The 23,474-nt window shown below is 48.5% G+C and overlaps 3 protein-coding genes across 5 annotated transcripts in view; 1 reads left to right on the forward strand and 2 right to left on the reverse strand.

Annotated features, from left to right (window-relative positions):
- Positions 1-724: 724 nt before the first annotated feature.
- On the reverse strand, positions 725-8,413 carry APEX1 (apurinic/apyrimidinic endodeoxyribonuclease 1). Of its 3 annotated transcripts, none has more exons than XM_079950442.1 (5): positions 8,302-8,413; positions 7,210-7,357; positions 5,551-5,732; positions 3,006-3,198; positions 725-2,100 (listed from the first exon to the last, which is right to left on the reverse strand). In XM_079950442.1, exons 2-5 carry the CDS (start codon positions 7,271-7,273, stop codon positions 1,586-1,588), a joined length of 954 nt encoding a protein of 317 aa, XP_079806568.1. In that variant the 5' UTR covers positions 7,274-7,357; positions 8,302-8,413; the 3' UTR covers positions 725-1,585. The 3 variants fall into 3 exon arrangements, with proteins under 3 accessions (XP_079806568.1, XP_079806569.1, XP_079806570.1); XM_079950443.1 differs by lacking the exon at positions 8,302-8,413 and adding an exon at positions 8,005-8,256; XM_079950444.1 differs by lacking the exon at positions 8,302-8,413 and adding an exon at positions 7,961-7,981.
- A 676-nt stretch (positions 8,414-9,089) lies between these two features.
- OSGEP (O-sialoglycoprotein endopeptidase) lies at positions 9,090-19,862 on the forward strand. The gene is made up of 12 exons (XM_079950775.1): positions 9,090-9,305; positions 11,247-11,367; positions 12,006-12,125; positions 12,565-12,740; positions 13,521-13,616; positions 14,651-14,700; positions 16,069-16,147; positions 16,374-16,439; positions 17,490-17,580; positions 18,659-18,734; positions 19,281-19,379; positions 19,663-19,862. Exons 2-12 carry the CDS (start codon positions 11,253-11,255, stop codon positions 19,700-19,702), a joined length of 1,008 nt encoding a protein of 335 aa, XP_079806901.1. The 5' UTR covers positions 9,090-9,305; positions 11,247-11,252; the 3' UTR covers positions 19,703-19,862.
- Positions 19,863-21,763: 1,901 nt separating this feature from the next.
- LOC307201963 (solute carrier family 12 member 3-like) overlaps positions 21,764-23,474 on the reverse strand; it is a 33,354-nt gene continuing 31,643 nt past the window's right edge. Inside the window, exon 27 of the mRNA XM_079951541.1 lies at positions 21,764-22,215. Within this exon, the coding sequence (XP_079807667.1) occupies positions 22,074-22,215 (142 nt within the window). The 3' untranslated portion in view covers positions 21,764-22,073. The remainder of the gene's footprint in view (positions 22,216-23,474) is intronic.

Consider the following 23,474-nt stretch of genomic DNA (forward strand, 5'->3'; position numbering starts at 1 on the left):
TTACCTGAAAAGCAGTATGTAGCATTGAAAATCAACAAATTCAGCTGCAATAGGCTGTATGCATGTGGAGAAAAAAGGTGACTTGGTAAACAGTAATCTAGAGCCAGGGTTGCTGTCAGGCTGAGGCTGTTACAGTGGTAGCCAATGTGGGACCCTCCACTGTCCACTCCTATGAGCCCCAGTCAGCATGGCCAAAGGTCAAGGGAGATGATGTCCAAGAATATCTGAACTGAGGGCGCCATGTTGGCTACCCTTGTGTTAGGGAGAGCTGCATTTAAATCTCCATTTGCGTTTGATAGTCACTGGATGACGAGTCAGTCATTGCCAGAGGTCTCCCTCACAGGTTTCTTGGAGGACCCAACAGACAGGGAAAGTAATTCCTGTGACTCTGGAAGATGGACAGGATAAAAATGAAGTAAATAGTCATTAGCAGGGTGCAGGGAGGAAGACCATCACTTATACTCCAACTGTAGTGGCTGAAGCCCATTGGAATGGAGGGTGGGAGCCAGACACTAGGTGGAGCCTGTCCCGATGTCCCCATCCTCTCCCCTATTGAGTGACACAAGGGGTAACAGAGACTAAATTAGAGAAGGCTGACAGGTCAGGTGACCCCTTGGGCTGGCTGGAAGTGGGAAGGCAGGCTGAGGGTTGGTGTGGCAGTGCCCATTCGCCTCTGCTGCCCCTTCAACCTTGAGAATGATGCCGCAAAAAGAACCAGGACAGCTGTAGAAATTCACATTTTATATATATATAAAGGAAAGTTTAATACACTTTTTCCAGAAGAGTTAAATCTTTTGTCTCGGAGCACCATTGCTGCCTAGAGGAGGGGGGCAGCCTTTTGTAAGGAGAAAACAGGTAGCTGCTAGGTAGAAAAATAAGGGAGGGAGGATGGGCAGTTAGAGGCCAAAGGAGTTGGAAAACAGCGTCAGGTTGACGGAGGGAAAATTCCAGCTTTTCCTAAATACCAGAGAAACTTCCACTTTCGAGAACCACATCGCACAAGGGTTGCCAGCTGCTGAACCGGCGATACCAACCTCATATTTAACAGCCCTGAGTCAGAAAGACACCATATGGCTTATCCTGCATCTCCTGCCTCTTCCCTCCCATCTGCTCTACAGTGGAAAATGGGACCCTGCTGACTTGCAACGGGGGGAGGGGGGGTGCATGAACTTCTGCAGTGCTGGGTTCCCCCAGCGCACTGCACCATTTCACAAGCCCCAAACCATCCTTGGGGAGAGGCGGAATTGCAAAAGAGGCGGTCTCCCTGATCAGGAGCAGGCAACCCAGTGCAGATACCTTGCTGTGAACAAAGAAATAACAGAGAAATTTGTAGCCCCCACTAGAGTGGGCATGAACATAGGCCAGAGTTTGCCACCATAATGCTCTCTAGATGTGGACTGCACCTCTCAAGAGCCGGACATCTGGATGGCACCATGTTGGCGACCCCTGGCATACTGAAAGAACAGAATCTCAAATCCCACAAAGGACTTTCAGGTTTTCTAGGGCTGGGTGTCTCTATCCACCTCTCGGCTCAAGCTGCAGAGGACCCATGTTAGTAACCGCCCTCCATCCCCTTGAATCTCCATCACACGGCCAGGTACAGGGTGATGGGGCAATGGTCGCTCCCCAGGGCCGTGGATCGGATCTTGCTGTCGCAGACGTTCTCCAGCAGGTCTTTGGAGACCACAAAGTAGTCGAGCCGCCAGCCCACGTTCTTGGCCCTGGCGTTCATCATGTAGGTCCAGAAGGTGTAGGCGTAGGGGGTGTCAGGGTAGAGGTGGCGGAACGTGTCGGCAAAGCCGGCCTCCAGCAGCTTGCCGAAACCCTCCCGCTCCTCAGGGGTGAAGCCGGCGTTCTTCTTGTTGCCCTTGGGGTTCTTCAGGTCGATCTCCTGGTGGGCCACGTTGAGGTCCCCGCAGAGGACAAGGGGCTTACGGGTGGCCAGGCCTTGCAGATAGGAGCGGAAGGCCACGTCCCAGCGCTGGCGGTACTCCAGTCGCACCAGGCCCCGGCCTGCGTTGGGGACGTAGGCCGTCACCAGGAAATAGGAGGGGAACTCTGCCGTGATCACCCGGCCTTCCTTATCATGCTCCTCCTCGCCTGCAGCAGGGGAAGAGAACGGAAACAGTCGCCGGTTACGGGAGTAGCAGAAGGGGCAACTGGATCTGGTGGGGAACCTAGGTTTCCCCCAGGCCTTGCAGGCCAAGTTTGAGTCACAATGTTTGTTTTGATTTATATACCCCTTTTCTTACACTTACGTACACCAGCGGAGAGACGGTGGCTGGCCCAAGGTCACCTAGCGAGCTACAAGGCAGAGTGGGGACTCAAACCCTGCTCTCCCAGGTCATAGCCCAACATTCTAATCATTACGCCACACCAGCTGTCGCCAGCTGACCTTTTTTCCCTTTGGCTACAGAGCTCTTTTCAAAGCACCTCGCCAGGGACTATGCAAGACCCAACAGTTGACCAATTGTCCCAAACTGATTTACAGCGAAAATTGTAAAAATCCTGATGTTTGGGACTACAATTCCCATGATCCTTGAGCATTGTCCATGCCAGCTGTAAAATAAAAAAGGGCGCCATTCAAAAGCAAAAGAAACATAGGACTTGCAGACAAAACAGGATAGATTTGCGGCAGAGGAGAGTGTAGTTTAGGGGTGAGGGGCCTTTATTAGCCCTTGGGCCGCATTTCTGTCTGGACAACTTTCCAGGGGCCACATTCTGGTGGTGGGGGAGGCCAGAGGGGAAAGTGGGTGAAGTAACTCATACAAGCTTTACGTTCACACAGTTTCTACGCACGTTTCTCTCTATCCTCCATCTGGACAAGCGAAAGCCATCAGAGTTCAAGGACACATAGAAACACTTGAGGTGTGAAGACAGGGCCAGACGAGAGTCAAGACCTGGTGAGAGTTCTGAGGGCCAGACAAGGGGCCTGGAGGGCCACATTCAGCCCCTAGGGCAGAGTCCCCACCTCCAGTTTGTCATGGGGTTTCAGAAGTCCTTACCGATACCATAGGTGACATCGACAGGCTTGGCCTTGGAGAGGAGGGCCACCCCACTGTAGCCTTCCTTGTCGTCAGAGCAGGCCCAGTACTTGTGGGGATAGTCGGCCAGATCCCGGATCTCGGCCGGCAGCTGTTTTTCCGCGCATTTCGTCTCTTGGAGGCAGAGTATGTCCGGCTTCTCCTCACACACCCACTGTGGGAAGAGATGGCTTTAGGTCAGGTCTCCCATCTTCTCACGAGAAAGAAAAATGGGATTTAGCAGGGTGGGGAGCAGACTGAGAGAGGGGACTGGGTTAGCTTGCTGATGAAACTAGCTACGTACTGAAGGGATTCCTAGAGTCATAGAACTGTAGAGTTGGAAGGGACTATGAGGGTCATCTAGTCCAACCCCTGCAATGTAGGAATCTTTTGCCCAGTGTGGGGCTCGAACCCACAACTGTGACATTAAGAGCCTCATGCTCTATCGGCTGAGCTTTAGTGTGGTGTAGTAGCACAGTCCTATCTCAGAAGTCAAACAGAATCCATTCCGGAAGTCCCACTGGACTTTCAAAACATTTGGAAACCAAGATGCGGCTTCATGCAGCCAATCAGAAGCTACAGAAGCTGCGTCGGATGTTCGGATTCCAAAGAATGTTTGCAAACCGAACATTCACTTCCGGGTTTGCAGCATTCAAGAGCAAAAACGTTCGAGTCACAAGGTGCTCATCAACCAAGGTACAACTGTAGCAGTAATAGGGTCAACTTTAAGACCAGAGAGACCTGGGTTCAAATTCCCACCCAGATACGAAGCTTGCTGATTGTGGACTAATTGTTCCGTCTCAGGCAAAACTCCCTCACAGCGGTGCTGTGATGATAAAACTGGGAAGAAAGCGTATTTATTCACTTATATGCTGTCTTCAACATGCTTCCCCAACATCTTGAAAAATGGCTGGAAGACCCACATCTGAAACCCAGAAAACCACTGCCAGTCATCACTGACATTATGGAGTACAACGGACACATACCAATAGCCGTCACAGTTCCCAAATTCCTTGGCTCTTATGTACCAAAACAGTACTGCACAGAAACAATAGGAGCATCAAGCAAGACCTGGGGATCCCCAATATTTGCAAATAATCTTTAGGGGAGCAAAAACGTAAGGAGGAAGAACCTCCCTATAAAACGAAACAAAAAACCCAGTCCAATAAAGTCTGAGCATGCAAAGGAATGCTGAGTATTTGAGGGGGGGGGGCGGGGGTAGATGACAAAGAAAGCCAGATTGGAGAACAGAATGGAGCACCCTGCGAAAGGGCGTGGCTGGCTGGCACCCAGAATGGGAGCATTCTGCACAGCAACATTTTGTTGCAGCCCTCACTTGCACTCCTACATCGCTACTGAGAAGTCTGTTCTGGGAGGGGAAAAGCAAAAGGTTGCTTTAAGTCCCAGTCTAACGGCCTGCGATAGAGAAGGCCTCACTGTGGCTCAACTCTTCCCTCAGACGCAGAGGAAAGGTAGGATACAAATAGATTGCCCTGGCTGTTGGCCTTCACAGGCTCAGTTGCTTGCTTCCTGCAGTCCCAGGGGCATTCCCCGGTTTACCCAGAAGGATGTCTGGTTGCCATACCACTGGCTCCTAATTGCTTCTCCATGAGAGGGTGGGAATGCAACTCTCCCTTGAGGGGCTACATCATCTCCAAGGAAACATTTAATGGGATGGGTAGCCATGGTGAAGTGCAACTAAGGGGAAACGGCTGTAACGAAGGTGGAAGGGGAGCAGGGAGGGACACAAACTGCCAGGCAGAGGCTTTTCCCCAACGTAGCTCAACTGTGGCCCTCCAGGTCTGGGACTCCAATTCCCATCATACCATGCTGGCTGGGGCTGATGGGATTTGGAGTCCAGCAACAACTGAAGGACCACAAGTCCCCCACTCCTGAACTATACCATGTGAGGCTTTTTCTACTTTAGATATTGGGGTGGGGAAAATCACCAAAGAGACTCAAGATACGCTTTTTACAAAATTATGCTCAAAATAAAGTACAGAGAGAGAAGGGAGGCACATGGGATGGGAAAAATCTACATCCCACACCATTACTTGCGTTCTGGAGGAGTCACCCGAATAAATTAATTGGCGTCAAATCCAGGACACGCAAACAGAAGGACTCCTTCATGGAACCCAGAACCAATCTGTGGAATTCACAGACCACGAGATGTGGCGACGACGGCCTCTTTGAAATGGAATCAAAAAATTCATGGAGGTGGGGGGGGGGCAAGATCTATGAACAGTCATGGGATAAATGGATCCCAGGTCATATTCTGGGAGGGTGGAAGGCAGGGAGCCCATAAAGCAGGGGAACGGCCAGTCAAGGAGAGGCCTGGCCAATGCAATTCTCATTTTCTCTCCAGGGGGAAAGACTGAGATGGAGGAGGAAGAAGCTGGAAGTACAGGATGCAAGCAGGAAGGCAGGCAGATGGGGCTGTGAGGGGAGACTGGGGATAACTGGGCAGTGCCCCCCCTTTCCCCTCAGGGGTCAGCCTCTACCAGTTGAGCCTATTCTTATGCCTTACCTCCAGCCCCTTCTTCTTAAACCAGGCTCGGATCCCGTCAACATTCCAGGAGGTGACCTTCAAGGTGTATTTCTTGCCACTGGGAGAGGTGAGTTTGTCAGGGGGGTCTTGGTACAGGATTGGACCATCGGCCTCCTTCTCAGCTTTTGCCCCACCTTTCTTAGCCTTCTTAGGCTCTGGTTCTGGCAAGAATAAAGAGTGCAGAATAAGAAATAATTTGCTTTTCCATCAGTCACGAGAAACATTGGGGTTCCATGTAAGGTTTGCAAAGACCTACTTGTCTGATTTCATCTAGCAAACAACATTTTCCTCCAAGCAACTAGGTAAAGGTAAAGGGACCCCTGACCATTAGGTACAGTCGTGGCCAACTCTGGTGTTGCGCTGCTCATCTCACTTTACTGGCCGAGGGAGCCGGCGTACAGCTTCCGGGTCATGTGGCCACTTCTGGCGAACCAGAGCAGTGCACGGAAACGCCGTTTACCTTCCCGCCAGAGCGGTACCTATTTATCTACTTGCACTTTGACGTGCTTTCAAACTGCTAGGTTGGCAGCAGGGACCGAGCAATGGGAGCTCACCCCGTCGCGGGGATTCAAACCACCAACCTTCTATCAGCAAGTCCTAGCCTCTGTGGTTTAACCCACAGCGCCACCTGCGTCCCTAGCAACTAGATAGTGGTGGTTTATAAGCACCAGTTTTTCTTTTGTCCACATATGAATATTGTCAGTGTTGGCATGTAGCCTAGTGGTTTGGGCGGTGAGGCAGGCTGGTTAGTTCTGTGGATTTATTTGCAAGACTGGATCCAAGCACATGTGTGTCATTCATTCATTCACACAAAACACACACACATATAAAGATGCCACACAGGAACCAAGACTGGGGCAGAGAAACACCTCCACCAGAGAAGCGGTTTTAGGTAACTCCAGGGCTAGCAACGTAGGATTACGAGCCAGTGTGTTGGTTAGAGGGTTGAGCTAGGACCTAGGAGACCAGGATTCAAATTCCTACTCAGCTACAAAGCAGTATACAACCCGCTGGGCATGCAATATTATTTATTACATTTATAAATAATAAAATAGATTGCTTGCTTCATTAATACATTTCCTTCACAGAGTTCAAGGCAGTGTACAAAGTTCTCTTTCTCCCCATCCCAATATTTTATATTCACAGTAACACTGTGGGGAAGGCTAGTTACATTGAAAGATAGTGACATCTCATTGAAAGATGGGCCCACAGCACTAAAATCGAAGGTAAACCTGCCTGCTCTTTGAGGCTTGCAACTGTCAATCACCTGGTGCCATAATGACATCAGGAAATCCACCCACCTATCAAAAATGTCTCACAGAGTTTGGGTAAGTTCTGGATCCAGCCCTCCAAGTTCACTCAATTCCCCACCTTGTAGTAGGTTTGAGAGAAAGACTACGACACACAAAACATCTGAAAGATTATTCTTAGTAGTAGTAGTAATAAAAATAACAATTTAATTTATTATCCATCCCTCACAAAAATAGTACCAAAGCAGGTTACAGCATTATATATATATATATATAACAAATTAAAGCCACAAGAACAGGGTGAGTCCTAAAAATATCTATCTCAAGTGTCATATAAGCCCCGTCCACATTCAAATCCATCTTTATTGCCAAGACTGAAGACACTGACCTGCCACTGTCTCCTTCTCCTCAGGAAGGGCTTCACCTTCCTTCTTCTTGCCCCGTTTTGGCATCTTAGGTGCCCAGCTGGATCCTACCCTAGGCAGCTGGCAGCACAACCTCGCCTGCAGCAGGCTATTGAACAGCGACGTCGTCTCCTGGGGAGGAAGGATCATGATGGTAAACACTCCCAAATGTCCTCCAAACAGGCACCTTCAGTGCCATAAGCCCCATTGACTTTGGTGGCTTGAAAAGATTAGGTAAATTCACAGTGGATAAAGATGAGAAGGCTGTGTTCTGCCTCTGAATACCATTTGCTGGAAATCACAAGTGGGGAGAGACTGCTGTTGGCATTCAAGTCTTGCTTGTGGGCTTCCCATACGTCTCTGGCTGGCTACTATGAGAACAGGATAATGGATGGGCCTTTGGCCTGATCCGGCAGTCTCTTCTTAAGACGAATCCCATTATTATTATTATTATTTATAATAATAATTAGTCCCCTAATAATGCTAACCTAAAAACACTGCATGGGCAACTTTTCACCCAGGAAAGTGTATTTTTGCTCCACAAATATCTGCTCATTCTTAGCCAATTCCCCCAGATCAAATGACAGTGCCCTGACAAGACATCACCACTCTCTACTATAGCTGCCCAGAGCACAGAAATATATAAGGCATAGACACTAGACTGGATTAAGCTTCTAGCCAATTCAAGTCTTAGCAAGATGCAGTAGTATGGGCCTGAACCAGCTCGATTTTTACCTGTCATGCAACCACGATGAATTCTGCACCAACTGGATTTTTACCTGCTATGCAACTACGATCGCATATGCACCACTTGGTTGCAGGGTCCCCCCCCCCCATGCAACTATAATGAATTCTGCACCAGCTGAGATTTCACCTGCCGCACAACTTTTAAGGGCACCTTTAAAGGCCTTCCAGGGAGAAGAGGGAACAAAAAGCGGGGAGGAGATATTACCTTATCAATACACCCTTCCTCTGCAAAGACAGAAGACCAGCTTCCCCCTTCGTTTCTGTATAAATAATACAATCAATAAAATAAAATAATAATTATTTCCAATTTTTTCTCCTCCTGCTCTTACCGCACCAGGATCCCTGCGCTCCCCAGAGACAAAGGCGGAGACTGCAGAGCTCGCACGCGCGCCAGGAGAATGGAGAGCCCGGGAGAGCAGCACGTGGAGTGGATTTGTATCACGTGACACAGGCTACTGAAAAGGGCCTGAGAGGGCGGGGCTCTAATTATGAAAGCGAGAGGGGAGATTGCCTTGCTTTTGGTGGAGGAAAGTGTATGGACAGTAGTGACATGAAAGGGTTAAAGAATCATAGAGGGTGTCACGTGGAGAGGGAGTAGAAGAAGTTCGGTGACTGATGACGTAGCGGGATTCTCTCCGGGCAGCCTCCGCCCCAAAGGGGATTCACAAGTTTTACTGGAGTTATACCAACACCTTAGGTTCTCAGTTGAACTGTGGGGGAGGGGGGGGGGGCAAAGCGAAATAAAATAAATCAGGCGTGGCGGAGGAGTTTGCACTGGATTAAAAAAAAAAAAGATGATAATGTTCCACTGCCGAAGGCAGCAGCGCTCTGACTGCCAGTGAGTGGCTAGAACTCGCAGGTGGGGAGAGCCATGCGTTCATGCCAGGGGTTGGTATCTCGCTGCCTTCTGTGATGATAAGAAGGGGGTCTAATCCAGCAAGGCTCTTAAAAAGAAGCAATGTTTTTTTAAAAAAATTGTTATTAAAATGCCTATGCTTGCGTTCCCTCCGCATATGGAGGTGGCCGAATGAAAACCAGAAGTCGAGAGCTGATTGACTTTTTTCTATCTCTATATTCTCTGCCTCCTTTTCGTTGCCTATATATAATCAAAGAGGAGGCGGCGCTGCAGTTTAAATTTCTCCCGAGTTTCCCCCCCTCCCCGCCTTTTCCCCTCCCATCCCCGCCCCCGGTTCTTCCTCTCATCATCATCATCATCTCGCAGTCTTGAGTTTCCGCAGCTGCAAACTTGGATCAGGGCAAAGACACGGAAGCGGGGAGACAGAGAACCCACGTGGAGCCCATCGCCACCCTCTGAACTGGGGGGGAAGAGATTGTAAGCCCGCCTCTGGCTATTTCCTTTGCTCCTCTTCTTTGCAGCTCCCAGTGCGCTACGCTAAGCAAATGCTCCGCAACGCTAGGAGGAAGAGGCAGGGCCCCCGGAGGTCCCCGATTCACACGTGCAATAACTCTCTCCCGCAGATGGGAGACGAGATCAAGGCGAGAACCCTTCATTTCAGGTCCTTGAAAGGGGTTAATCCAACAGCGCACAGTCTATTGGACTCCATCTCCCATCAGCCCTAACCAGTGCAGCCAGCGGTGAGGGGATGATGGAAGTTGTAGTCCACAACCACCTGCAAAGGCAACCTGCTTCACCGTAAAAGAGCCCTTACAGTTAATAAGTGTCCCATAAAAATTTGGCCCAAATCTCTGCGATTTCTACCTATTTATTCTAGTTCTGACCACTAGAGCAACAGAGAACAAGTCTGCTCCATCTTCAAAGTAACTGATGTTTGGAGGCAGCTGCCAACATCTCTTAATTTTCTCCAGGCTAAACTGGCTCAGCCCTTTCAACCTGGTCTGAGTTTGCAAAACCTACACCATCCTGAATACCCTCTTTTTTGTCAACGACCTTATTAAAACCTGGTAGCCAGAGCTGGAACTGCCCTTTTTTCTCTCCCACTGGAACTAAAGCCTGAGCTAAATCTTGGATAGAAAAAGAAAAATCTCAGGTCACACAAATGTCAAGCACATGCTCTTTAGCCACCTTCTTTCACATGTCCACCAGGGTGGCAAAAAAAGTGGACAGGCATCTGTGCCTGTCAACTGCATGGCTATTACTGCTTGCTTATTATAACAGCATGGAGAGCCAGTGTGATGTGTTGCTTAGAGTGTCAGGTGAAGATCAGGGTTCTGCCATGAAGCTCACTGTATGACCTTGAGTCTGTCACCACCTCTCAGCCTGGCCTACCTCACAGGGTTACTGTGAGGATTAAATGAGGAGCAGGAGAATCAGGCACACCTCCTTGAGCTCCTTGCAGATGGGACATACACTCTTGTGTAAATTAATTGAAACAAAGCATGTTTTCTGTCTTACTCGTAACCCTGTACTCAAAACAAACACGGAAAGTCAGTTGGTCGTTATGAAGCACCACTTTAGCTAATGGGGCCTCCCACTGCTGCCACGCCGCCAGAGCACGATTTCTGTTCTCATCCTGAAGCAAAGTTCTTAACCCGAGGTACTATTCCTGGGTTAGTGGAGTTTGTAACCTGAAGCGTATGTAACCCAAGGTACCACTGTACTTGATTGGCCAGGGAATTCCCTGGACGTAAATCCAATTGAGAATTTGTGGGCTATATGCAAAAGTCGCCTCTGTGCTGTAGACTGTATGACTATGGAGAAGCTCATTCAGGCGCCGATTCAAGTGTGGTACAGGGATCCAAAAATCAACAGTGACTGTTTGAAGCTAGTAGACGCCATGCCAAACCGTGTTCAAATGCTGCTTAAAAATGGCAGAGGTCAAATCCATTACTAATGTACGTATATGTGAGTTTTGTACTTGTCTATGTGAGTTTTGTATAATAAATTACATTGTTTGTTTCAATTAATTTGCACAAGGGTGTAAATGCAATAAATCAATAAATTACCAGGTAGGGCAGGGAAGGGAGAAGTGGGAAACGGGGGCTAAGGGATGGTGGTGGTTCTGATATGTATTTGTGATTGTACTCTGTTTTCTTCATAGTGGCAGACTTAGGCTCTCAAATTTCTATGGCCCCCTGTGCAACATTAAAATTCGGCGCATGCCTCTTGTGCTCAGTTCTACAGCATCGTTGTGGTGCCCCATGCAGTGCACTGCCCAGTGCAGCCAAACTGGTCATGCTACCCTAAAACTGCCTCTGGTGGGTTGGAGGCAACATGGTGCCTCTTTACAACAAAGTAAAAAATTCTCTCTCTCTCTCTCTTTCTCTCTCTCTCTCTGTCTGTCTGTCTTTCCAGGATGCTATGCCTGTGGTGATAGGCTTTGAGGGCAGTGCCAACAAGATTGGAGTGGGGATCGTGCGGGATGGAGAGGTGCTGAGCAACCCTCGGCGAACATATGTCACCCCTCCGGGGCAGGGTGAGTGTAGCCGTTCTACCACGTGATTCCTCCGCTACACATGTACTGTACCCTGCACTGAAGGAATGTCCCATTTTGTGTTTCGTCCAAATCCTACACCGAGCCAGAACCCATACATGAGATGGGAACTGAACAACTTTGAATAAGTTGCTCTCTCTCTTTTTTCCTGGAATTATATTTTGCATAATTCCAGCTTTTTTAGCATTATTAATTCATGTTTTGCTAGTTAAGGGCAGGGCACTATCTGACTGTCTCTCTGGCTTCTGGGACCTTGCCAATGCACTTTCAAAGCATAGCTTCTCCATCGTAAGGTTCAGGAACATGGCTGCTGTTGTTGCTTTTTAAAAAAGCTGCAATCTTCAGGATTTGAATTATCTGCTGCAGCAGAATCTCAGCATACACAGAGACAGCCCTGAGTATGCTTCTTCCTTGCCATTCTAAGTTCTACAAACATTTGTGTAATGCTTTCTCTTGATACACAATTTGGGCTTTCGTTAGGTGTGCAGAGGAGTGTGGACAGAGGGGGGGGGTGCAAGATACACTGAATTTACACAGCCCTCCTTAAGAGATCTGCTTTCAGCTTTTAACCTTTCCATGTCTCCCTGTCCTGATGCCCTTTTTCTTCCTCCACATTCCAGGTTTCTTGCCAAGTGACACTGCGTGCCACCACCGGGCTTGTATCCTTGACGTGCTGCAGGAGGCCCTGCAGGAGGCTGGGCTGAAGCCGCAGGACATTGATGCAGTGGCTTTCACCAAGGGTGAGTCCCTCACTAAATTCTTGCTGGGCAGCCACCATTTTGGATTCCTCAAGGAGACTTACCAGACGGGTGACCTTGAAGACCAGGTCGGAGGTTCCTTCAAATGCATCTCTCTGCATTCAGGAAAAAAGAGGCAGCATTACCACAGTTCAAGGAAACTGCCAGGCGCAAGCACTTGAGCTGGTGTGGGGCACGGCCAGTGAGGGGGCAGGGCCTGAGCAGAGGTCTGAGGGCCAGAAATAGAAGCCTGGAGGGCCACATATCCCACCTTGATATTTTATGATAAGGTAGCAGTTTTATGATAATAACACTAATAGTTCTTGGGTGGAAACAATGAAGAGAGTATTGAGGAAAACACAGTCATTATTAGGATGTGAGAAAGGCAAATTCCATCCGGTCCTGTTGGCCTTAAAAACATCTTTCCCCCTCCCTTATCCAGGTCCAGGCATGGGTGCCCCATTGGTGACTGTAGCAGTTGTGGCACGGACGGTGGCCCAGCTGTGGGGGAAGCCTCTGCTGGGGGTGAATCACTGCGTGGGGCACATTGAGATGGGGCGGCTGATAACTGGTGCCCAGAACCCGACCGTGTTGTACGTCAGTGGTGGAAACACACAGGTAAGATCTTGTTCTCCCAGTGGCCGACCAGATGCCTCTGGGACGTCCACAAGGAAGACCCAAACACAACAGCAACTCTCCCCAGGTGTGATTCCCAGCAGCTGGTATTCAGAGTTTTGTACTTGGGTGCTTCTCGATGAACCCTTTAGCCATTTTGGGGGGCAAAATGTATATTTCCTGCCCTTTCCACAGTTCTCCATCCCGAGTCTTGCTGTGTTTTGAACGCTGCAGCAAGGAGAGGGCAACCTGTGGCCTTCCAGATGTTGTTGACGTTCTCCAGTTTCCATCAGCCAGCATGGCCTGTGGTCATGGATGATGGGAGTCGTAGTCCCACAAAGCTACTAACTTGGATGGCTTTGCTCTACTGACATTGTAGGAGGCAGTATCTTTCTGGAAACTGCAGGCAGGGAGAGGGCTTTTGGGCTCGGGTCTGGCTTGGGGGTTCCCCATCATGGGCATCTGTTTAGCCACTGTGAGAAGAGGATGCTGGGAGATGAGCACTTGGCCTGATCCAGAAAGGCTCTTCATAAGCTCTCTCTCCTCTGACAGTGGAGGGAAAATATAGGTGTCTTCCCCCCCCCCTCCCAAGCTCTTCCCCCTCTTAATTTATTTCATCTTTTGTATTGGCTGGCTCCTCCCCGTCCCACTGCTTGGAGATTTCAACCCTAGTTCAGCGCTTAAGGTGTTACCCTGCACTCTCTCTGAGTGTGCTTTAGACGTATGGTCTGGAGGTGTCCTGAGCGTCATCTCTTTCTCCTCTCCTCTCCACCTCACACTCAGGTTATTGCGTATTCTGAGCACCGATATCGTATATTTGGAGAAACCATCGACATCGCCGTAGGGAACTGCCTGGACCGCTTTGCTCGGGTGTTGAAGGTGAGCAATTGAAAGGAGAGAGAACTAGGACTGGGCGATACCTGGTTTTCGACATCACGATATGTCACCAGCTAAACACCATGGTATCCTGACACATCACCACGTCTGAAATGAGGATGAAGCTATGTAGAGGCTAGCTTCCTGGTTTTTGCCGCATCGTGATTTTTGCACAGCACACACGTATGATTCATGATATATCACCAGGTCAAAAATTATGAAACCGATATCACTATATGGGCTTCAAGCCGGTTTTGGACGATATATTGATATACTGCCCAGCCCTAGAGACAACTTCAGATAAAATGGGAAAGAGGAGAAACTTGTTCACCACCAGTGTGGTGTAGTGGTTAAGAGCAGCTGCTGGGTGACCTTGGGCTAGTCACACTTCTCTGAAGTTTCTCAGCCCCACTTACCTCACAGAGTGTTTGTTGTGGGGGAGGAAGGGAAAGGAGATTGTTAGCCACTTTGAGACTCCTTAGGGTAGTGATAAAGCGGGGTACCAAATCCAAACTCTTCTTCTTCAAGGAAAAAATGGTATATAAATGTAATAAATAATTAAGAGCAGGCCAGTCCCCCCTCCTCGTGCCCATTACCTTACCTGCCTGAGACTGAGAGGGGTGGGGATAGAAGCGACACACAAAGTGATGGAGAAATAATTGGCCGCTTCTCTCCTGTTTACTTTCCCCTTCTCCATCTCTCCTCCTTCACCTTGGTGGCTGATTTTCCTTATAACTTGGAAGGGGGCAGAGAAGGGAACATCAGCTGCCAGAGATGCAGAAAATGGAAGGCGAGAGCCAAGTGATAGCTTCCCTGTTTCTCCTCGTGTGCAATTTCTATCCCTCTCCACCTTTCTCTGACTGTCGCTCAACAGGTGAAACTCTCATTTGGTAGGGCTCCTCTCACGGGATGAGTAACGTACATAGCCAGATGGCTCCCCAATGGTCAATCTGGCTGGTTCTGTGTGATGGGAAGGGTGATGGTGCCTTATGAGGCCGTATAGAGTTCTGACAGCTGTGATGCCTCTCTCGATTTAGATCTCAAATGATCCCAGCCCGGGCTACAACATTGAACAGATGGCCAAGAAGTGAGTAATGTAAAAAGAAAGAAAAAAGACATACACACATTTTGTGCAAATATGTTAAATTTTTCACTAGCTGCATGAGTTGCACTGGGTTTTCTGTTTCATTCTCAACCCCACCCCAGCTTCAGAGAAAGTTGTTCAGTAATAGTTTGATCTACACCCAGCATTCGGGAGAAGAAAAGGGACTAGGAATTGCCAATAAATGCAAAAGGAAAAGTGTCCTGTTTGGGGCACATCCCAAATTGGGATTGAATGCCAATTGCTAAAAGTCCGTCCTAACAGGCTTCTTTCGAGCTTCCTGAGCTTTCCACAAATGCTATATTCCCCATTTTCAGCCTTTTGTATGCAATATGCGAAATTTATATATATAATTAATTTTACTAAGCAAAGCTGAGATTACCAGATTGCAGGGCAGGGACCTAGACCCTGTTCTGCTGGGGATCGGGGCCCCCACAGGGGAAGTAGTCACAATTACCAGCACCTCTTCTAGTCTCTTCAAGTCTAGGCAAGTCAGGTCAAGGCCCAGCAGATCAGGACCCTGGACAGCTCCCAGTGAGCCTTGTTGGCTTAGGTATGGAAGATGCTCTCCCAGCGAAGGTCCTAAGTTACCCCAAGGCTGGCAGAGTCTTTTCTTCCAGTGGTTCTATGTCCCTGGGGAGGACTGTCTGCAACCCTTCAAGGGCCCTGTGGCCAGTTCTGCAGTCTTGTGCACCTGTGTGGCTGCAGAGTAGCAGAAGCTACAGAGGGAGTCATTCCCAGAGTCTGAGGATGACAGGAGAACCACATCCTCACTCGGCGGGGGGGGGGGGGGCACTGCAGAAGAGGATGCTGAAAGTCCTCCGAGTGTGGCAGCTGGCGATACCCTGAAATAGGGGACCTGACTCTTGTGCCTTGCTAACAGCATCACATAGAAGGAAAGTGTGATGATTATAAAAACGATAAAAAGCAAAATAATGAATAACAATGATTTAACATAATATAAAATTTATTGTACAAGTAAATAATAATAAAAAATGTGAGTTCACAATATTATTTGTGGCAGGAAAATCCCTAAAATACCCCCACGGTGTATATTTCTCATCAACAAGGTTTCAGGTTGCCCAATGCCTAGCTATATCCTTGGGAAGACTCATTTTATATATTAAAAATATAACACACACACCACTTCTTTCCTATCACAGACAATTGTATAAATTTGTCCCAAGGTGCACGTATTAGATTCCTTTCCCCACAATTTTAATGAGGCCTAGCGCGTTGTGGTGTATTTTTAAAAAACGGACACAGACAAACTGGATTCTAAGGGGACTGGACACCTATAAAACAACCTTGGGTTGTGAGAGGGGGACTTAACAAATTCTGCTTCCTACCTAGGGGCCAAAAGCTGGTTGAACTCCCTTATACAGTGAAAGGCATGGATGTGTCATTCTCTGGGATCTTATCCCATATAGAGGTAAGGTTAAATCTTGTTATCCATGTCAGCTTTCTCTCTTGTGTGTCGGGGTTTCTTCTGCCCTTGAATGCTGGATGACAGGCATGGGACTTCTTTCAAACTATAGTCTGACTATAGGCAGGAGAATGGGTCGAGCTTGTGCCAGCTTGTAGCTGCACAGCAGCCTTGCCAGCAAAAACGGTGGCAACCCTTCTTCATTCCCCCTTCTCTTCCTCTCTTTGCGCAGGAAGTGGCTCACAGGATGCTAGCTGCAAAAGAATGTACTCCAGAGGACCTCTGCTTCTCCCTACAGGTGAGGAACTAACCAGACCAAGGCCTAGGATGGGGCTCATATGCCGCCTCTAGGGTTGTCATATGAACATAGGAAGTTGCTTGAGACAGACCATTGGTGCATCTAGGTCAACGGCCTCGGTCCAGTATACCTGAAGGAGCATCTCCACCCCCATCATTCTGCCCGGACGCTGAGGTCCAGCGCTGAGGGCCTTCTGGCGGTTCCCTCACTGCGAGAAGCCAAGTTACAGGGAACAAGACAGAGGGCCTTCTCGGTGGTGGCACCCACCCTGTGGAATGCCCTCCCACCAGATGTCAAAGAAAGAAACTACTACCAGACTTTTAGAAGACATCTGAATACAGCCCTGTTTAGGGAAGCTTTTAATGTTTAATAGGTTATTGTATTTTAGTGTTCTGTTGGAAGCTGCCCAGAGCAGCTGGGGAAACCAGCCAGATGGGTGGGGGTATAAATAAATAAATTATTATTATTATTATTATTATTATTATTATTATTATTATTATCTACAAGGGCAGGTATTGATGCTCTCCAGGGTTTCACATAGGAGATCTCTCTCAGCTCTGTCTGGAGATTATGGGAACTGAACCAGGGATATTCTGATGCTCTACCGCTGAGCTTGTGGCCCTTTCAAGGCCACCCACTGTTGGGCAAAAGCATTTCTAGTCCATCCTCCTGAGCGGCTGCTTTTCAGTCCTATTTGAGGAGGAACGAGCAACAATGGTGCTTTCTAGACCAACTTAGTGTATCAGCTTTTCCAGGTCAACCAAGAAAGAGGCAGCAGGCCTCTTTAGAGGTTGCTTAGCAACTATGAAGGGCCTGGTTCCTCTCCTTACCCATCAGGGCAGGCAGGAGAGGGTGACACACTTTGTGCCCAGAGATGGAAGAGGGTGGGACCAGTGGGTGGGCAAGGGCACCCACTGTGGCAGTGGGCGCCTAATTATGATGCCCACATAAATCCAGGGCCTGGGGCTCAACCTGTGGCCTACACGCAAGACTCAAAAATTGATGTCTTCATAATTGTTTTGTCTGTTTTGGTTTCTCTCTGCCCACCAGGAGACTCTGTTCGCTATGCTGGTGGAGATAACGGAACGGGCCATGGCGCACACAGGCTCTAGTGAGGCACTGATCGTGGGTGGCGTTGGCTGTAGGTATCACCAAGCAAGTGTGGTGTGAATGGCTGAAGCCGTTGCCCCGTTCGTGTTCCGAATTCTCCTCCCATCTCTCCTTCCCCAAACAAGTCCTCAGAGCAATTTGACCTACACAGTGGCTCCATCTGCGTCGCTCCACCTCCCCAGTGCTTTCTCATTGCTCCCAGTATGTTCTCAAAACTGGGCTGGGACCCTCTGTTTTCAGCCTTTGTTGAACAGTGTCACATCTAAGTGGTTCCCCACCGTTTCTGTCTTCAAAATCCTTAATTTTCTCACCTGTGTTTCATCCAGCAACAAATGCTTCTTTAAAAACTCTGATTTGATACTTTCTAATTTGGAGATTTTCACATATGTATTTCAACTCAAGTTACCATTTCTAATCCAAGATGGTCGCCAACTTGGATGCCTTTAAAAAGAGGATTAGGCAAATTCACAGAGGATAAGACTACTAGATACTGGATACTAGACACAATAATTATGTTCTTTCTCCACAGCCAGAAGCAGTATATGACTCTAAATACCAGTTGCTAGGAATTACAGGTGGGGAGAGGGCTGTTGGCCTGGTCAGTAGACTCTTCTTATGTTCCTCGTTTTATACCCACAACTGTTCTGTGGAAATAAAATCCAAACTACCTGTGTCCACCAGAGCAGTGTTCTTTAACCTTGGGTCCACAGATGTTGATGGACTACAACTCTCATCATCCTTGACTGTTGGCTAAACTGGCTGTGGATGATGGGAGTTGTCCAACAAGACCCAAAGTTCAAGAACACTATCCTGATCTTGAAGAAGGCTAGGTTTGCTATAGACAGCCAAGACTGAGACCCACCCACCCACCCACCTGTTAGGTCAGGCATAGGCAAACTCTGCCCTCCAGATGTTTTGGGACTACAACTCCCATCATCCCTAGCTAACAGGACCAGTGGTCAGGGATGATGGGAATTGTAGTCTCAAAACATCTGGAGGGCCGAGTTTGCCTGTGCCTGAGTTAGGTTCTTCCCTCGTTGGAGGTGAGCATTTGCTGAACATACAAAGGTGCTTTTTCTGGCATGTTGTCTGTTTGCATTCCTCTCCAGGTAATGAGAGGCTGCAGGAGATGATGGGAGTCATGTGCAAGGAAAGAGGAGCAAAACTCTTTGCTACGGATGAAAGGTGAGCTTCCACTTGCCTGCTTCCATTCCAAGACCCTCCCAGATTGGGGCTCTCATGAGTCTGCAGCAGAATGGTTTTCCAAAGCTGTTTTTTTCAGATTCATAAACATGGTTAACGCAGAGGGGTAGCTGCGCCCTTTTGTTAAAAAGTCTTTTGCAGCAAAAGCAACCAAGAATCTCGTGGCATTTTCAAGCCTTATTTTTGGAAGCTTTTGTGGGCCCACGTTGTCAGATATGCAAATTATAGGCTGAGCAAGTTTGATTCTATTCACCTGGGCCTCAATCAAGACAAGAGTTTGCTCCCCCACTGCAGATGTTAAATTCGTACCGCAAGATAAGGGGACTTGCATTGTGAATGATACTGCATTGAGCTTCACCTAGAAGCACCTAAATGTCATCTTTGCATTTTGTGGATGTGTGGCCCCATACAGCTTATTGTTTTATTAATACAGAGGCAGTAAAACTCCAAGCTAGGAGTGAGCCCAGAAGTCCCAGCATCGCCGACACCCCTTTAACCATTATTCTTCTCTGCCCATTTCCCATCCAGGTTCTGTATTGACAACGGGGCCATGATTGCACAAGCTGGCTGGGAGATGTTCCGATCAGGGCAAATCACTGCGCTTCAGGATTCGTGGATTACACAGAGGTGACTGTGCCTTGTTTTGTGAGGTGGGGGAGGGTATCTTGAGTGCAGATCTCAGGCGAGGCCTGCTGCAAGCCCAGGCTCGGGCTGTACTGCAGGAGAGCAGAGCTCCGATGTTGCTTCAGCAGCTATCAAACGGAGATGGTGGAACCTTATTTTTGTTGCCAGCCCTGCCCTCAATAGTAGGGAACCATAACATGAAAATTTTTTACAGGTAAGTTGGGAAGACAGAACAAAGCGCTGCCCTAATGCAGCCTCAATCTGGCCTTTTCCCACCTTTCCACAGATATCGTACGGATGAGGTTGAGGTGACTTGGCGTGACTGACCACTGCTTCTCTCCGCATGGAAGCCATGTCTCCTGAAGGCGATAAACAGCCAGATACATAGACATTGCGGGCAGGAATACCAGGGTTGCTTGAATCGCCATGGACATTTGATGGGAAACTAATTTGAACCAGAATAAACACTTTGGCTTTTGTTTAGAAGCTCCTGTGGTGTTTTCTGTCCTAGGCCGCAGAAGCTATTAAAAGTAAAGGGACCCCTGACCATTAGGTCCAGTCATGACTGACTCTGGGGTTCTGGCGCTCATCTCGCTTTATTGGCCGAGGGAGCCGGCGTACAGCTTCCGGGTCATGTGGCCAGCATGACTAAGCCGCTTCTGGCGAACCAGAGCAGCGCACGGAAACGCCGTTTACCTTCCCGCCAGAGCGGTACCTATTTATCTACTTGCACTTTGATGTGCTTTCAAACTGCTAGGTTGGCAGGAGCTGGGACCGAGCAATGGGAGCTCACCACCGACCTTCTGATCAGCAAGTCCTAGGCTCTGTGGTTTAACCCACAGCGCCACCCGCGTCCCACCTCAGAAGCTGTTGTGTGAATAGAAAAAGGGGGGTGCAATGTACCTTCTTCCTTTCAAAAACTAAGGTGTGATTTGTGGATGGGCTTACTTGAGCAACCCAAGACCTAACCAAGAGGGACCATGGAGGTTAGAGATGGGGAATCTCCCCGCCCCCCGCAGCCTGAGGGCCATCTTCTTTGCTGGGGGGCCACACATGCAATTGTTACCTTTTGTGCAGTCTGCTAGCTTGTACACCACACACCTCTCCATCGTCACCCAGGCCAGCAAGAGGTATTCTCAGGGTTCAAGAACACATTTCTGCGAGGCAGGAATACTCAAGGAGGGTGTGAAGCGGAACTCTTGAGGGGTGTGCCCTTGGAAGACAGTGTGGTGGTGGCTAGGGAAGGAGTGCTGTCTGGGGAGAATCTAGAGGGCCAGATAAACATAAGATGAGCCTTGAGAGCCAGTGTGGTGTAGTGGTTAAGAGCGGTAGACTCGTAATCAGGTGAACCGGGTTTGCGTCTCCGCTCCTCCACATGCAGCTGCTGGGTGACCTTGGGCTAGTCACACTTCTCTGATATCGTATATTCACCGATATCGTATATTTGGAGAAACCATCGACATCGCCGTAGGGAACTGCCTGGACCGCTTTGCTCGGGTGTTGAAGGTGAGCAATTGAAAGGAGAGACAACTAGGACTGGGCGATACCTGGTTTTCGACATCACAATATGTCACCAGCTAAACACCGTGGTATCCTGACACATCACGTCTGAAATGAGGATGAAGCTATGTAGAGGCTAGCTTCCCGGTTTTTGCCGCATCGTGATTTTTGCACAGCACACACGTATGATTCGTGATATATCACCAGGTCAAAAATTATTAAACCAATATCACTATATGGTCTTCAAGCCGGTTTTGGACGATAAATTGATATACTGCCCAGCCCTAGAGACAACTTCAGATAAAATGGGAAAGAGGAGAAATTTGTTCACCACCAGTGTGGTGTAGTGGTTAAGAGCAGCTGCTGGGTGACCTTGGGCTAGTCATACTTCTCTGAAGTCTCTCAGCCCCACTTACTTCACAGAGGGTTTGTTATGGGGGAGGAAGGGAAAGGAGATTGTTAGCTGCTTTGAGACTCCTTCTGGTAGTGATAAAGCGGGATATCAAATCCAAACTCTCTCTCTCTCTCTCTTGAAGGGATACATTTGGCCCCAGGGCCTGTGTTCCCCACACTCCGGTGTAGGTAGAGAGGATCAGACTCTCATTGGCATTAGATAATTTGCCAGATCTCAGTTTGCCATTCTCTAAAATGGGAATAATACTCCTTTCTAGAATTCCTCTCCTAAACTCACCTTTCTCTCCCGCTTTGCTACATTCGCTGAACCTTCTCTCCCCTGCCTGGGATTTCCGCATCAACATCAAGCGTCTAGTCCCTGGTGTTAAAACCTGTTCTGGTACTGCACTCTCCAGCGGCTCCCTTTCTGTGATTTTGGCGGCTTTGCTTGAAAAAGCCAAGAGCAACTCACAGGGCAGGAGCCCTAGACGTCGTTAACCAACAATATTTAAAATGTATTTAATATTTACAGATGCTCCCAGGCACAGAGCCCCCAGGAAATTGGTACTTTAGAGCTTTCAAGTCCATCAGGTACAATCCTGGAAAATGGAAATGGAGAAGCTTAACGCTCGGTTGCAGAATCCCCTCAGAACACGTCCCTGCTTTTTGGAGACACAGAAACCAGTCCTTTGGCTTATTTTTGCAGGTGTCTCTGGAGTCTTGTGTTAGCAATGAGGCTGCAGTGTCACAATTAGGGCTTCAAATAGTCTCTCGCACAGCACTCCCTTGATACAGCGCTGCCTCCTACTGGCAGTAGAGGGTGAGAGCATCCTCCTGGTTGCCTCGGATGAAGACCACCGGCGGGTGGAGGCCCTTGGAGACCATCTCGAGCCAGGCCATGTAGAGGGCACTTGGGCAGGCCCCTTTCCGTACCACCGGGAGGCTCCTAGAAAGAGGGAGGGGAGGGAGAATGTTAAGAGAGTTTAACAAGGACGCGGGAGAAGGGGGTTCAAATCCCCAATGGGCCAGTCACTCACTCTCAGCCTAATCCTACCTCACAGGGTTGTTCTGAGGATAATGTGGGAAGGAAGAGGAGAACTACCTATGTATGCCTACTTGGAGGAAAGGTGGGATAAATAAATAAAACGGGAAGACATGTGTGAGAGGGTGGGCTGCTTGCAACATCTGAAGGCAGCCCTGTTTAGGGAAGTTTTTAATATTGAATGCTGTATTGTTTTTAATACTTGCTTGGGAGCCGCCCAGAGTGGCTGGGGAAACTTGGCCAGATGGGTGGGGTATAAATAATAAATAATAAATTATTATTATTATTATTATTATTATTATTATTATTATTATTATTGCAAGTAACAAATCCATTAAAAATGTTTTCTTTAAAAACAGGCCCTCAATGCCTCTTTTGGCCTATGGCAGCCAACGTTCTGCACTGAGAGAAAGAGAAAGGGGTTACTGCTGTAAGATACTGATGCTTGTCCCACTCTTCTGGAACCAATTATTCCAGGGAAGAGCTATACAGTCATATCTCAGAAGTAGAACAGAATCCGTTCCGGAAGTCTGTTCGACTTCTGAAACGTTCGACTTCCAAAGCGTGGCTTCTGAAGTTCCTGCAGCCAATCGGAAGCCCCCTCAGACGTTCGGCTTCCAAAACAACGTTTGAAAACCTGAACAATCACTTCCGATTGTTCGGGAGCTGGAACGTTCGACTCCCAAGGCGTTCGGGAACAGAGGTACGACTGTAACTGAATGGTAGATTATCTTATTTCCACGTAGCAGGTCCCAGGTCCAATGCCTCACATCTCCTGGTAGGGCTGGTAACGTCCCCTGTTCAAAAACCTAAGAGCTGCTGCTGGGCAGTGTGAACTATACTGAGCTAGATGAACCCAATGTTTAGTATCAAGGTAGTTTTGTGTGCTAGGAACTTGTGTTCAGAAAGCCAAGAATTTTCTTTTATTTTTGGACCAGCTCCTGATTTTTTGCACCCAGGGCCGAATTCTCTTCATGGGCAGAATTGGAATATATGTGGCCCTTACTACCACCACAACATGGGGGATGATGACTGTTGTTTCACCCACCCTTCAGAGAAATGGGGAGCAGCAGCTGGTTGCTTGGGGTCACCCTGGGCCCTGAGAGAGTTTGCCACCAGGCCTACAAGCCCCTAGAGCAGGGTTTCCGAAACAAAGGTCTCCA

This window comes from Podarcis cretensis (genome assembly GCF_951804945.1).
Source record: "Podarcis cretensis genome assembly, chromosome: 13".
Taxonomy (NCBI): Eukaryota; Metazoa; Chordata; class Lepidosauria; order Squamata; family Lacertidae; genus Podarcis; species Podarcis cretensis.